We start from the raw sequence: 16875 nt of genomic DNA, 5'->3' as shown, positions 1-16875 counted from the left end.
TTTAATTCATGTTTTTTGACTCTCCATCCCTAGCTATATCCTAAACAGAAAAATAATGAGAAAGCAACCTGAAACAACATTCAGTAATTTTTGTTAGTTCTGTGATTCTGTAACTATTACAGAAAAACAGAATAATGTAATATTGCCATTAAGAAGGATTTTAACCTTAAAAGATACACAAATACAAAATCAAAAGGATATTAAATTTTAAAACTCTATGATTTTTAATTTGAATTGGCCATGTTAGTAGGAACTAATGACTTAGTTTTTCTCTTACTAAAAAAATATATAGACATGTGCATATATACATATAGCTATACGTGTACATAGCTCTATGTGCGTGTATAGTGGGAAGGGGGCACTCTTGGACAAAGAGAAAAATTGGGGCATCAAGAATAATGACAGCACTGGATTAAACACATCAAATATATAAGTCCACAAGTTCATAATAATGCTTAAAAAAATACACTGGTTAACTGTGGAGCCTCAACTTATTAATATGAAAAGGTGACAAAGAGAAAAAATCAAGTATTTTTCTGTGTGGTGTACACATCAGGGTAGCCAAATCGTTAATGAGGGTAAGTTTTTAATATCAGAATCAATTAATAAATACAGAATAAATAACATAATTAGAAAAATCTGTTTCACAAACCCTACACAATGATTATCAATGACTGCAAAAACCATTCAGTAAAAAGTTGACAAGAAACTTTATTACTGATCAATCAGGCTGTAACACCTAAACCCACAGAATATTCTTAACATCACCAAAAGTATGACAACTACACATTAAATGCCTCTTGACATTTTGCAATCAGACCATCTTTTAAGTATTCTTGCACCCCTCTTTTTGCCTTCCCTGCCTCCAAAAAAAGAGAATCTAAAATGAATGAAGCCTCTAGATCTAACTACCAGCTTACAGGAAATATAGAGACTAGACAATCACAACACTACAAGGATAAAATTAGCCAAATCAAGAATACAGGAAATTTGAGAGCACACATGATTCAGTTTAACAAGTAAATAAATGGCATGCAAGGGGGAAAAAATAGGAGCAGGGAGTACTGTTATGGCTTAAAAGAAATCTCAGAGACATAACCACCAAAAACAATACACAGATCTTTTTTAGAGCCTGACTTGCCGAAACCTACTATAAAAAGGTATTTTTCAGTATTTCAGAAAACAAAATAAATGCAAACTATATATTAATGATAATATGAACTTGCTGGTGGTTTGGTTCAGTATTATAATGGTATCATAATTATATTTATAAAAAGTCCTTATCTGTTAGAGACACACTACCGTATTTACAGGTGTAATGATACATTGTCTGGGATTTGCCTTAAAATACCCCAGCACAAAATTTAAGACTAAACTTAAAAAATCTACTCCTGAAATCGCTGTTGCACTATATGCTAACCAACTTGGATGTAAATTAAAACATAAATTAATTAAAAAAATAAACTTAAAAATCAGAGAAACATCAAAGAAAGAAGTGAAATATTAAGGGGCAGATATATGAAAAATGAATAGTGGAATATTGCTAATTGTTGAGACAGATAAATAAGTACACAGGAATTTATTACACTCTTCTCTATACTTTGATATATGCTCAAAATAGCCCACAGTATGTTTTTAAAGTTATGTTCACAGAAAGAAGCCCAGGTTTTCATTATAACATCTGAAAAGGTAAAACAAATGTTTCTATATTGGTTTTGCTGATAAATTTAAATTCTAATTGTATATAGTCAATTCTTAATTCCTCACACTTAATGGAGAGTGGCAGAGAGGAAAAGAGAACAATTGATCTTCTAGTTACTAAGAGAAATCAGTAAGCAGAAAGGTATTAAGAAAGAGAAATAGCTACAGTATCTGTATCAGCAGTAAAGTTAGTCATAAAAGTGCCTTGATTAATAGTTGAGTAATAACTATTAAGGAATTACTAGGTTAGTGGGAAGAGTCTCATAATTACCAAACAGTACATTGGCTAAGGAAGTTTTATTTTTGCCTCTCATTGCTAACACTAATCATTTATTTTTAATAAAAAGTTTTGATCTCTTTCTGAAGATTTAGATTTTACTATTCCTTTTCCTATTGAGATATACATGACAAAATAAGAATACGATATATAGAATATTCTTACTGAGTGGAATAGCATGCAGTGTCCTATCCGAGACTGGATGTCCTCAGGCCCAGCATTACAGGAGTCCTCTCGAAGAAGTTTCCAAGTTTGACATTGACAGTTGAAAGCAAACAACCCACTGAACTGTGGTTCACTGGCTCTGCTGTCGTCTACGCTGCCATTACATGTCAAAATTCTACCACCAAAGGTGTAGATCATATGTTTTTCTGAATCCATACACATCTATCAGAACAAGACAAGATTGAAGAGTTATAGATTGTTCCTGTCATATGTGCTAAAATGAAACCAACGTGTGCAGTTTTAGATTCTCAAAAAACTAAACTTTGCCTTAATAACACTAAATAGCACCCTTGATTACCGTGTGCACTTACTGTAATAATGCTCACCATCTGCAGAGATTCAGGATGGATTCCTTAATACTTGGTCAGGTTTCCACTTTTCCCAGTGAGAGTAAAATATGTAGGGTTAAAGAGCTTTATGCTTTCTTTAAACTGTGTAATTTTTACCAAATCAATCAATAATACATGAAGTGCTAAGTTATACCTAAGATTGAATACTGATCATACTCTATGGGTAAAGTGATCACACCCTCCTGTTCATCCTCCTTATAAAAAAACTCCCTTCTTTCTATTCTAGGCAAGCATCCATCCTATTAATTTTGCTACCATTTAATCAGACAGCAGATATGTCAATAAGAGTGACGCAGCTGAATTCATCTTTCTGTATTTATTTTGCAAAACTCTTCAGATTATGTTGTTACAAAATAGCAAAAACAAACAAAGACATTTGCAGTCAATCCAGACTGACTTCTGCGGTGATGACTTTACCTCCTTTAACACACTACATATTTAATTTTCTTTGATGTATGTTTTGCAATTTATGTTCAAAAGCCAACCTTGATTCTTTCATTCTTTCCACTCAAGGAGATCATGGCTTTTCATAAAAGTATCTCTGAGAAAAAAGCCATATGCCGCAAGACAATAAGAACCAAATTCTATTTCAAAGTGGATAGACAAACTGGACAAATTCTACATAAGTCCAAGTTGGGAATCAGATGTTGAACACAAGTGGCACTGATATTTAAAGAATAAATTGCATATACAAAACATCTATTTTTTTGGCCAAAGCACAAATACCAGCCATTGTATGCTCAATTTTCTCCTCCCATCAAATTGTGACATTCATCTCTTTTTGTACTGTTTTTAGGAAAAACCTATTTTAAATATAAATTTTATTTTTTAAATTCATATTAAAAAGAAAAGATTCTAGCATCTCCTAATTTTCCCCTAACCACTAAAAAAGATCCAGTCACTTGCCAGGTTTCTGACAACCTTCCATAAATTAAGGTGAAAATCTATTCCTCAAGGGTGAAATCTTGGTGAATATAGTTGAAAGTATTCCCACTCTTGACACATTACCCTGTCTCAAGTACTTAATGCTCAGATCTCTCCAAGCACCTCAGAATCAGGTTGAAAATCTTGAGTGACTCATTATATGACCCTATTTAAATTTTCATAAATTTACAAATTCACACTATTTTTGGCCAATCTCTGTTATCCAGTCCTTATGTTTCTGCTTCATATAGCTACAAAAGGGGTTTCTATTTCCTTCTGGGGATATTGAAGTTTAATTTTAATGTGGTAATTCTCATTTGTTATTAGTGGTGAAGCATAAACATAACTTTATCTCGGTAGCTCTCTCCAGAATACCAGACCAAACCAACTCAAAAAAAAAGAGTAAGATACTGTAGTAGCGTCACCAATTCTTTCCCATATCTTAGAACGAACAGGACACAAAACAGAAATAATTTTATTCCTTCAGTTCGGTTCTTCCCTGGATAAGATAAGCAGTTTCAATGAGAGTCAATTATCGAACAAAAAGTGTTAATCAATCACCCTAGGAAACTTTATGCTGTTCAGCAGTTTATAATTTCATTTTCATTCTTAATCTCTGAAAAAATTTTCTCAACAGCTAATGATTACTAAAGTTTGTATGGTAATATTAACATCTTTTCTCTGAAGATTTCCAGAGATCACCTAAGTCAAATATTGGAACACCACTCACTCATCTACTCTATCAAGTTAGAAATTTAATTTCTAAAATCAAATAGTGGATAGTCACTTATTCCACACCCCAATGTTTTAAAATCCAAAAGAGTCTTTATTTTACTCTATCAAATGAATACAACATTGGCTAGGATTACCCTGGGTTCAAAATAATTCTCTCCTCACAAAATTTCAAGCTTTCAAAGCAGTGTTGCCCAAACCACCAACCTCTAAAAACACCTCATACTAATCTGATCCTTGCTTACTTACAAAGGTGACCAGTTTCCTCTCTGCAGCCTTTAGGATTTTCTCTTAATTCCTGGTTCTAAAATTTCATTAAGGAAGTATCCAGGTAGGGATAGTTTTACTTCATTCATCCTAATCTGTCCCTGGTGTTTTAATTCTAAAACCTGTCTTTCTTCAGCTCTGAGTTTTTTTCCTTTTTAACCTTGAGGTTTGCTGTTTTTGGTTTGCCTCCATTCTTTTTCTAGAACTCCTATTAGGTGGATATTAGAACTTCAGGATCTTTTCTCTTTTCCTTAACATTTCTCTCATAATTTCAGCTAATTTAGTAACCACTTAAAGGTAAGAGCTTTTTAATCAATTCACTGAGATTGCTGTTTTGCTGTCAAATCTTTAACTTATATTTTTTCTAGATACTTCTTTATCATGGATGAAACAGCCTCCTGAGTTACTCTATAAACATCACTTAAATTTATCTTAAAGGCTTCTTCAGTTTACAGTTCTAGCTGTTCTTGTTAATTCTCACTTTGCTGAATTCAGTACCCCTGTCTCATGGTATTAATTATTTGGAATTTTTTAGCTGCTGTTACAGGCCTTTTTGTATCTGTGAATCCCTATTCATCCGCCTCTTCATATCCAGCAGCTTCCCCAAGGGAGCTGGTGGCGAGAAATGAGACGTGATGCCGTCAAGGGCACCAGAGCAGCTCTCCATTGCCTCCTGGGAGTACTGTTCCATCATTCCAGCTCCAGTGTCTATGCTCAACACCTGATCTGTAGACAGTTATCAAAGGTAAGTGCTGCTCAAACTGGAAAATGCCCTGCTGTTCAGTCACCAATTGTTCATCTAATACTTGCCCTAGCTATATACACTTTGAGACTCAAGGAATTCTCCCCATTTTTTTTAAGTTCCCCAAGAACACTCTTTCTAGTTTATTAACATTACTACCAGTGTATTCTTTTGCATTTCATAGATTGTGGGGCAGAAGGGCAGTAAAAGTATACATTCAGCCTGACAATGATCTAGTGGCCCGGGGAGAATGTTAATGAGCTGAGATCTCCAATGCTTTGATTAAAGTTTCTCCAGCCACTTCTTGGCTAGATTGTATTCTATTTTCTAGTAATTTCCCCCCAAAATGTTTATACTTGAAGGACAATTTGGCTTGATATAAAACCCTTGATTCACACTGTCTTTTCTTGAATACCTTCTAGATGTTGCTCTATTGCCTCTCTTGGCATTGAACATAGCTGTAGAAAAATCTGACACCAGTCTCATTTGATTTCTCTTCTAGGTGACTTGATAAGTTTGCCTAGCTGTATCAAAATGGTCTATCTTTGAAATTCAATATACCTTAGAGTTGAATGTCTAGGTCAATTTCCCCTGAAGATAGCATGCCCTTTCGATATGTAAGTAGTCTTGAATTAATTATTAATAAATATTTACTCTAGTCCACGGTCTTGGTTTTCTTCTTTAATGTCTCCAATTATGTGTATGTTGGCTCTCTTTTGACTGCATTCTCCATCTATAATTTTCTGGCTAATCCTTTTTAAGTCTTTTTTCTGTTTTCTTTATCAGCTCTTCTTATTTCTGTGCTATATGACACTTACCTATTCTTTACACACCTTGTAGATTATTGTTACTTTCTGGAAGTGCCAATATAATTTTCTTTCTTTCTTTTTTTTTTAACGTTTATTTATTTTTGAGACAGAGAGAGACAGACCATGAACGGGGGAGGGTCAGAGAGAGGGAGACACAGAATGTGAAACAGGCTCCAGGCTCTGAGCTGTCAGCACAGAGCCCGACGTGGGGCTTGAACTCACAGACTGCGAGATCATGACCCAAGCCAAAGTCGGCCGTTTAACCGACTGAGCCACCCAGGCGCCCCCAATATAATTTTCTTTAATCTCTTTCCTGAATTTTATCAGGTCCACTTTCACTTGCACCTATTATTTGGCCATCTCATCTGCATTCTTGAACTTATGCTTTGTAGTCTTCTTGACAGTTGCAAGCTTCCTTAAGCCATTTAATTCATTTTAGAATACTGGGATATAATTTTTCACCTGCTGTTACATGAAGGAAAGTTTTGCTGGTTCTTGTTCTTCAGAGTACCTCTCTAAAGATTTGGTGTTTATTGCTTTTTCATTTTTCATATTTAAATGAGTTGAACTGCCCTGGATGGGATAACAGAAGGTTCCTAACAGAAGGGTGATGCTCTTGCTCCAGGATTCTCTCCTCTGCTGCTACTGAATTAAATGACTTCTTCAAAACCTGGTGCTACTGTGAAGTCACGTTATTTCTAACTACAAACCTTATCTGGTTTAGGGGGGGGTTTCTGTTTCATGCCTTGAGCTCTCCCCTATTACACTGTTGTGGGCTTCAATACTGGTTCTGGGCATTTCAGTTGTTTCTGGCTAAACTTACAAGGAATTGGGAGTCGTGGGTTTTCTCTGGCTCCTGGTTTTACTGAAATGTGACCTGTGGGGGTGTTTTTCCTTAATCTTTTTGTTTGGTTCTCATTGTTACTGAAAATCATACAAAGAAACAACTTGGAAAATTTCAGAACTAAGCTACCACTGTGATCTTAAGAAATCCAAAAGCTTTAAATTTTAGGGTTTTTTTTTTTATGTTAAAATTCAAAATGGCAAAGTAACTTCTAAACATGTCTTCATGCCTCTAGCTTTCTCACGTTCTTCTCAAATTTGAATGTGAAGTGTCAAGTCTTAATGTGTCATAAATGACCCTAGGTAATTTTTGGAGTAAGTTCCAACGTATAGTTTTATTTGCATGAAATCGAATACAAAATGAAGACTTATAAAGATTATGTTAATTGATGAAATCCTGGTTTCTTCACCCCTAGTGTTCTTCTATTACATCTAATCAGATGAAAATCAAGCATCATGTAACAGAACCTAGCTTCCAAAGAACATTCAATTGTATTAAAGTCAAGACAAACCAAGGTCACACACAAGGACAATAAATGTGCTCCACTCAGACTACCCCTGAGCTATTCTTTTTTCAATCTATAAAAAGAAAGACATAAGCATCTTTTGTAAAAGAAATTTGTAACCAGTTGGAAGAAAATAAATGGTTTCCCTAACAGTGTTATCTGCTGATGCTCTGTTTTTAAAAGATTGGAACCAGCCTAACATTTTTTGGAGTATTTATTTTCCACATGAGCAACACTGAAGGTGTCAGCAGGGAAGTGCAGAGCTTTGCAGAGTTCAGTTATGTAGAGCCAGCAGAAGTTCTAAATTCAATCTGGGGAATACTCTGAAGACTAACATTTTGATTTTCTACCCACTACTCACTTGGTAGGCATAAAACCCACTCCTCTTTTCCTTACCATTCTCCTATAAAAACTACTTGTTATTATAAGTATGTCAGTAGAATAGTTTAAAGGCAAAGAATTAACAAAAACCTCCAAAGAAAATAAAGACTGGGGTTTTAATTCCTAGATAAGATATTAGGCCTAAGCTAAATTCTGTGATAATCTTAGCACCACCTATGATTTCTCAAGTACTAGATAATACTATGTTCATCAATGCAGTGCTACAGAGTTTTAAAAAGTCTTTTCTCCCTCATACTACAAAAAACCCGTTGGATATGGGGTGAGCCAAGTAAAACTGCCTACAGAATTGTTACTGGTTATTGTTTTGGGTACTGACCTAAACTGATATACACTAAATATGTAAAAACAGATAACAGTGACAATGACATTGATGGGGATAATGATGAGCATATTAAATTTTTAATATTAAAAAGGTTTACAGATCACTGTGTGTAGTCTTCTAGTTTATAACACCATTATGTGATTTCTACTGTTGTTCAGTTTAAATTTTGTTGTTGTTTTGTTGTTGTTGTTGTTTAACATTTATTTATTTTTGAGAGGCAGAGGAGGCAGAGCATGAGCGGGAGCGGGAGAGGGAGAGAGAGAGAGGGAGACATAGAATCCAGGGCAGGCTCCAGGCTCTGAGCTGACAGCACAGAGCCCGATACAGGGGTCGAACTCACCAACTGTGAGATCATGACCTGAGCCGAAGTCGGATACTTAACTGACTGAGCCACCCAGGCACCTTTTTAAATGTTTATTTTTTGTGAGACAGAGAGAGTGTGAGCAAGGGAGGGGCAGAGAGAGAAGGAAACACAGAATCCGAAGCAGGCTCCAGGCTCTGAGCTGTCAGCACAGAGCCCGATGTGGGGCTCGAACTCACAGACCATGAGATCATGACCTGAGCCGAAGTCGATGCTTAACTGACTGAGCCACTCAGGCACCCCTTATTGGTGCTCAGTTTAAACTTCATCTAGTATATGTCAAATTCCTATCTGCTTTATGATTATATACAAAAGTAAATATATTTCACTCCAATTGGAAGAAAAGCTCTGGATTTCAAATTCTCAAACTCATTATAAAATAATTTTAAATTTCTTCCAGGAATGCAGAAGTTTTAAAAGTGTAAGCTGTTACTGTTATGAGTTATGACTGTTTATTATAAAATCAAAATTTGTTTTCCTAATATGTACTGCTCCATCTACTCTATAAAGTTTTTATAAATTAACACTTGTTCTGATATTAGTATTTTATCTTGCATCAAACAAGAGAAAAAAATTTTATTTATTTTTTAAATTTATTTTTTTTTTAACGTTTATTTATTTTTGAGACAGAGAGAGACAGAGCATGAACGGGGGAGGGGCAGAGAGAGAGGGAGACATAGAATCGGAAGCAGGTTCCAGGCTCTGAGCCATCAGCACAGAGCCCGACACGGGGCTCGAACTCACGGACCGCGAGATCGTGACCTGAGCCGAAGTCGGATGCTCAACCGACTGAGCCACCCAGGCGCCCCGAGCAAAAAAATTTTAACTAACTTTATACCTACTGAAACAATAGTTACTTTTATTATCTATTATAGGTATTTATATAGGAAATCACTAATAGACAACACAGCATAACATGCGAAATAAACTCTAAGAGCAAGAGTTATTGAGCACTAATTAGTTCCACCATATATTTATCAGTGCACCAAACCTGATGATCAAACACCAATTTTGGCCCTCCGTCAGCAGCAGTGTCCTCACTGAGTAACATCCATGTGTTTGTGTCAATGTCATAACGATAGAAGTCACTTTTCAGAGATTTGCTGTTCCTCACAGAGGAATCCAAATAACGCCCCAATGTGTAGATTTGCCTTCGCTGAATGTCAATGCACATCTTATGACATGATCTGGCGCTAGGACCATTCTGTGAGAGCAAAACAAGAAAAAAGAAAAATACTCAAAGACCAAATAACAAAAAGTAAAATTAAATGTTATTTTTTGTTGACTTTTATTGAAAGGTTTGCAATATAAGTCCAATACACAGTTAGATCTTACCACAGAAATGCTTAAAATCTACCAGGAAAGATGAGATGAACTATTCTGCACATGGCACTCTGCTTATAACACTCATACGGCTTCTGTGATATACTCACTGCACTGTAGTCATTTGTGCACAGAACTCTATTCTCTAGGACATGTTAATCTAAAGACACAATTGGTCTTTTAAAATATTTCTCATTACAATTTCTCATCCGAATCTAGCACAAAACAGACACCCCAAGAATACCTAGAATTGCTGAATTTCGTAACTGGAAGGAACCTTAAAAAGATCTCTAGTTTAATAATCTCCTTTAAAAATTTTTTTTTCCAACGTTTATTTATTTTTGGGACAGAGAGAGACAGAGCATGAACGGGGGAGGGGCAGAGAGAGAGGGAGACACAGAATCGGAAACAGGCTCCAGGCTCTGAGCCATCAGCCCAGAGCCTGACGCGGCTCGAACTCACGGACCGCGAGATCGTGACCTGGCTGAAGTCAGATGCTTAACCGACTGCGCCACCCAGGCGCCCCAATAATCTCCTTTTAAAGATGAGGAAACATAACCCAAAGAGAAAAGGTATCCTGAAGACTAGTAAACTAGTGACAGCACCAGAATAAAAATCCAAATCTCTGACTTCTTCATCCATACTTTACATTATATAAAACGGACACTTCCGCTCGGACAAATAACACAATGAGGGAAACAGTATGAATAACACTATATTATCAACAAAAATTATTTAGTTGAGATCATTTGTATCACAGGACTGAATAAAAGGCAAAAAAAATATATTGCAGCATAAACAAAACAGAGTTCATGGAAAAAAAAGAACTTAAATTGGGCAGGATTTGATTAGTTGAAAGGGGAAAAGGAGAGATTTAATATTTGTTAAATATGTCCTAAATTCTATGTATACTAATTACGACATGTCTATGTATATTTCATTCAATCCACATAACTCTATAAGGAAATATTACCATTTCATAGATTCTAAGTAATCTGTTCAGTGTAACAGAACTAGGAAGACAGAGAATCTAAGCTTCAGTGTAACTAGAACCAAAAACTGTGTTCTTTCCACTCTTCTAGATTAGTTTTCCACAAGATAAGAGAAACAAAAGCAAAAATAGACTGAATACAATGTGTGTGGGTATGGCTGAGATGGAGAATTCCTACTGCAGAAATAAGAGTTGAAGAGTAATGCAGAAATAGAAGCCTGGTGAATGACTGACAGAGGAGACTGGATATAACCTCACAGGCAGTAAAGGACTATCATGGGTTTCTAGAGCAGGATAGAACATTAAAAAAGCAGTATTATAAAAAGAGCATTCTAGCACTGTTATTTAGATTAAATGAATAAAGATATTAGGCAGGAAGAATAATTTGACATTAGTTTAATGAATCTAAATGTTAAGTTGATTTGAATCTGCACTTTAGTATTCATACTAAATACTATTTTAAAACTTATTTTTAAAGATTTTTGCCAAAGAAAATCTCCAGCAGATAAGGTGGAAATATTATTTTTTGAAAGAATTTTCTCCCTAGTTAATCTCAAAAACAAAGATAGGGTAATGCATAATAAATCTATGCCATATATTCTAGAATGTGAAATTTGAAATTTTATTAGGGGAGGTAACAGAACTTCCTGCTTCAGCTTAATTAGCCTAACTGCTATTCAAATGAGTAAATTATACTCTTAATATGAAGAAAAATGGAAATAAAAAATAGGAACCAAGAGAATAGAAAACAGACAAAAAAATTGAGATAATTAACAAAGTTGGTTTCCTTAAAGATTAGAATTATAAACCACTAGCAAGACTAATTTTTTAAAAACGAAGAGAAAACACAAATTGCCAAATATGAGAAATGAAAGCAGGAACATAACTTACAGGCTCACTAGAAGTTAAAAAGAAAATAAGGGACCATTATGAAAAAACCTAGGTAAAATCTGACAATGTTGATAAAAATCGGACATATTCCTTGAAAAACTGTAAACTTACCAAAATTGACATGAGATAAAAGAGAAAATCTGAAGTCACTATATCTACTGAAAACTTGATTTCATAATTTAAAAACTTCCCATAGCGACACCTGGGTGGCTCAGTCTTTTAAGCCACTCTTGGTTTCAGCGCGGGTCATGACCTCACAGTTTGTGGGTTTGAGCCCCACATCAGGCTCTGTGTTGGCAGTGTGGAGCATGCTTGGGATTCCCTGTTCTCCCTCTCCCTCTGCCCCTACCCTGCTCTCTCTCTCAAAATAAATAAATAAACATTGAGGGTTTTTTTAAAATAGAATCTTCCCACAAATAAAATGCCAGTCCTAGATATGTATACAGGTAGATTTTATCAAACACAAGAAATAATATTCCTAACTTATTTTATGAGGATAAGAGAACACTAAAACCAATTAACAATAATACTACAAAGGAGAAAGAGGAAAAATAATTTACAGGCAACACCAACCAGTATAACTCATGAACAGACACAAAACTAATCTTTAACAAAATATTATCAAATAAAATGCAGCAATATATAAAAAGGATATTCCTTAACTAACGGGGGTTTATTTCAGGAATGCAAAGTTAATTTTACATTTGAAAACTGATCAAGGTAATTCACCACATTAACAGAATTAAAGGGAAAAAATACGATCTTATCTATATAGAAAAAGCATCTGATGAAATTCAACAGACATTTATGAAGAAACTCATAGAAAACTAGGAATAGAAAGGAATGTCTTCAATCTGGTAAGAATGCATGAAATCCTAAATCTAATTCTTCACTTTTTAAATTTTTTTAGAAAGAGTGAGCGCTCAGGTGCATGCATGAGAGAGACAGAGAGAGAGAGGGAGAGAATCTCAAGCAAGCTCCACACCCAGCACGGAGCCCAAGGCAGGGCTCAATCCCATGACTGTGAGATTACCACCTGAGCTGAAATCAAGAGTTGTACACTCAACCGACTGAGCCACCCAGAAGCCCCTAATCTTTCACTTAACAGTGAAATTATGAACGTTGTCCTGCGAGAATCTGAAACAAGATAAGGATGTCTAGTCTCACTTGCTCTATTTAACACCATATGAGAAGTCCAAATCAGTGCAATAAGGCATTAAAAAAAAAGGTTAGAAACAGAAAAAAAAGAGCAAAAAGGAAGAAAGAAAATTGTCTCTATTCATAGATGACAAAACTGTTGAAACATCTTAAGAAATCAACAAAGAGAAATAATAAATGAATTTAGAAGTGTCATGATATAAAGGCAATAGTAAAAAAATATATTAGCAGGAAGCAAAAAGATAAAAACAATTTTAAGCTCCATTTACAATAGCATGAAAAAACAAAATACACTGGGATCAATCTAATAAAAATATTCAAGACCTCTAACCTAAAAACTCCAAGAGTGCTGACAAATAATGAAGACTGGAATAAATGGAGATTTAATTTAACTATGCTCATGGATTAGAAGATCTAATATTATTAAGACATCAATTCTCAGCAAACTGATTTATAGACATTGCATTCTCAATCATAATCCCAACAGTTTTAGAAATTGACATTATTCTAAAATTTATATGGAATGTAAAAGACCTAGAAGAATCAAAATAATTTTTTTTTAAAGTTTATTTATTTCTTTTGGAGGGGGGAGGGGCAGAGTGAGAGGGGAAGAGAGAATCCCAAGCAGGTTCCACACTGTCAGTGTAGAACCCAACACCAGGCGTGATCTCATGAACCAGTGAGATCATGACCTGAGCAGAAATCAAGAGTCAGATGCTTAACTGACTGAGCCACCCAGGAACTCCTCAAAACAATTTTTGTTTATTTATTTATTATTATTTTTAATTATTATTGTTTTTTAATGTTAATTTATTTTTGAAAGAGAGAGAGACAGTACGAGCGGGAAACGGAAAGAGAGAGAGGGAGACGCAGAATCTGAAGCAGGCTCCAGGCTCTGAACTGTCAGCACAGAGCCTGATGTGGGACTCAAACTAATGAACCATGAGATCATGACCTGAGCCGAAGTCGGATGCTTAACCAACTGAGCCACCCAGGTGCCCCACAAAATAATTTTTAAAAAGAAGAATAAAGAGGTCTTGTATTACCTGATCTCAAGAAGTGTCATAATGGTATATGAGCAGACCAAAAGAAAATGGAGCAGGCTAGAGGATTCAAAAAGAGACATATACTTATATGATCAATTGATTTTTGACAAACACGCCAAAGCAATTCAATGGGGAAAGAAGATAGGGGAGCAACCAGAACTTTCATACATTTCTGGCAGGAATATAAAATGGTATAATCACTTTGGATAAAGCTTTAGTAGTTTCATCAATAGATGCTAAAGGTGAAAGTTTGATGAGTAATAGGGTATTTTCATAATCTCAAGATGTCTCCTCACAAATTACATATTAATTATAGAGGGGGAAAAATCTGGAGGGCACTCTCCTTTTTTTTTTTTTTTTTAATATATTTTTTTCAACGTTTATTTATTTTTTGGGGGACAGAGAGAGACAGAGCATGAACGGGGGAGGGTCAGAGAGAGAAGGAGACACAGAATCGGAAACAGGCTCCAGGCTCTGAGCCATCAGCCCAGAGCCCGACGCGGGGCTCGAACTCACGGACCGCGAGATCGTGACCTGGCTGAAGTCGGACGCTTAACCGACTGCGCCACCCAGGCGCCCCTGGAGGGCACTCTCCTTAAACAAGTGATCGAAGGTACCAGACAAGCTGACACAATGCGCCTCCTGACAGGATATACTAAGGGCTACCCAATGTCATCCACATGGTATTCCTGCTAAAAATGCTCAACCTAAATCCAATCCCAAGGAAAGAAGAGACAAAGCAACTGAGTGACAGTCTACAAAATAATTACTATGTGTTCTTCAAAAATGTCAAGGTCTAGAAAGATAAGGAAAGGTTGAGGAACTATTCCAGACTAAAGGAGACTCAAGAAACATGACACTGAAATGAATGCATGATCATGAACTGAGTCTTGGTCAGGGATGGGGGTTGGGAGTGACAGTGGGACACATATAAAGGACATTACTGAGGTATTACATGACTAGTGTCTATATCTAAAAAGGGTCTGTGGATTAAATTAAAGCAGCAGTTCTCAGTGCATTCTGGGGTTTCCAAGATACTTCAGGGAGTCCACACAGTTTTCTTTGTTTGTTTGTTTGTTTGTTTAATACCACCACTAAGGGTAAGAATTTTGTCCTTTCACTCTTATTATCTTTTGAGTGTCCATGAAACTTTCCAGAGGCTACACAACTTCTGATATAATCACAGATTGGATACAGAAGCAGATATGAATCCAGCTGCCTTCTGTTAAGCTGAACATTAAAGAGATTTAGAAAACTATAAAACAGGGGCACCTGGGTGGCTTAGTCAGTTAAGCATCTGACTCTTGATTTCGGCTCTCATGGTTTGTGGCTTTGAGCCCTGCGCTGGGCTCCACACTGCAGTGCAGAGCCTGCTTGGGATTTTCTCTCTTTCCTTATCTTTCTGCCCCTCCTTTGCTCTCTCTCAAAATAAATAAACTTAAAAACAAACAAACAAACAAACAAACAAACCCATACTTAAAAAACAAAAGAAAACCGTAAAACAGTGCTACCTGACACGCGGTGGTTATTTCCAGGAAATGTACCTTATGTGACTGAGTTACAAGCTGACCTAGTTGCTTTCTCCATGGAACACTATATTCACTTGAAAGAAAATTAACAATCCAAATATGGTTATCCAGACATTATGGCTATGACAGGCATTTTCTGAAAAATGAAGTATGTCATTTTGAAGGAAAACAGACAAAATTTGTACCCAATGATAAAAGCAAATTTTATTAAAAATTTTAAAAATACATATTATTAATTTTAAAAATTATTAAAAATTAATTTTAATGACTTTTATTATTAAAAACATTTTAAATAGGCTTCATGCCCAGCACAGAGCCAACATGGGGCTTGAACTCATGATCCTGAGATCAAGATTTGAGCTGAAATCAAGAGTTGGATACACTTAATCGACTGAGCCACCCAAGGGCCCCATTAAAAGCAAATTTAAGGAAAGAGTGTCCAATGGAAAAAAGACGGTCTCTTTAGCAAATGGTGCTGGGAGAACTGGACAGCAACATGCAGAAGAATGAAACTAGACCACTTTCTTACACGATACACAAAAATAAACTCAAAATGGATGAAAGACCTCAATGTGAGACAGGAAACCATCAAAACCCTAGAGGAGAAAGCAGGCAACAACCTCGATCTCAGCTGCAGCAATTTCTTGCTCAACACATCTCCAAAGGCAAGGGAATTAAAAACAAAAATGAACTATTGGTACCTCCTGAAGATAAAAAGCTTGTGCACTGCAAAGGAAACAATCAACAAAACTAAAAGGCAACCGACGGAATGGGAAAAGATATTCACAAATGACATATTGGATAAAGGGTTGGTATCCAAAATCTATAAAGAATTTAACAAACTCAACACCCGAAAAACAAATAATCCAGTGAAGAAATGGCCAGAAGACACAAATAGACACTTTTCCAAAGAAGACATCCAGATGGCCAACAGACACATGAAAAGACGCTCAACGTCACTCATCATCAGGGAAATACAAATCAAAACCACACTGAGATACCACCTCACATCAGTCAGAGTGGCTAAAATTAACAACTTAGGAAACAACAGAAGCTGGCAAGGATGTGGAGAAAAGGGAACCCTCCTGCACTGTCAGTGGGAATGCAAACTGTTGCAGCCACTCTGGAAAACAGTATGGAGGTTCCTCAAAAAATTAAAAATAGAACTACCCTACAACCCAACAATAGCACTACTAGGAATTTATCCAAAGGATACAGGAATGCTGATGCATAGGGGCACGTGTACCCCAATGTTCATAACAGCACTTTCAACAATAGCCAAAGTATGGAAAGAGGCCAAATGCCCATCTACTAATGAATGGATAAAGAAGATGTGGTTTATATATACAATGGAATACTACTTGGCAATGAGAAAGGATGAAATCCTGCCATTTGCAGCAACGAGGATGGAGCTGGAAGGTATTATGTTGAGTGAAGTCAGTCAGAGAAAAACAGGTATCATATGTTTTCACTTAT

At 35.9% G+C, this 16875-nt stretch overlaps 1 protein-coding gene across 2 annotated transcripts in view; it reads right to left on the bottom strand.

Annotated features, from left to right (window-relative positions):
- MKLN1 (muskelin 1) overlaps positions 1 to 16875 on the bottom strand; it is a 382687-nt gene that overhangs the window by 62280 nt on the left and 303532 nt on the right. For both annotated transcript variants that reach the window (XM_043590475.1, XM_043590474.1), the window contains 2 exons: positions 9453 to 9665; positions 2144 to 2365 (listed from right to left, as the gene is read on the bottom strand). In XM_043590475.1, coding sequence (XP_043446410.1) covers positions 2144 to 2365; positions 9453 to 9665 — 435 coding nt within the window. The remainder of the gene's footprint in view (positions 1 to 2143; positions 2366 to 9452; positions 9666 to 16875) is intronic.

Source organism: Prionailurus bengalensis, chromosome A2 (assembly GCF_016509475.1).
Source record: "Prionailurus bengalensis isolate Pbe53 chromosome A2, Fcat_Pben_1.1_paternal_pri, whole genome shotgun sequence".
NCBI classification, from domain to species: Eukaryota; Metazoa; Chordata; class Mammalia; order Carnivora; family Felidae; genus Prionailurus; species Prionailurus bengalensis.
The sequence above is the reverse complement of the archived record's forward strand: the minus strand, read 5'-3'. Positions and strand labels throughout refer to the sequence as shown.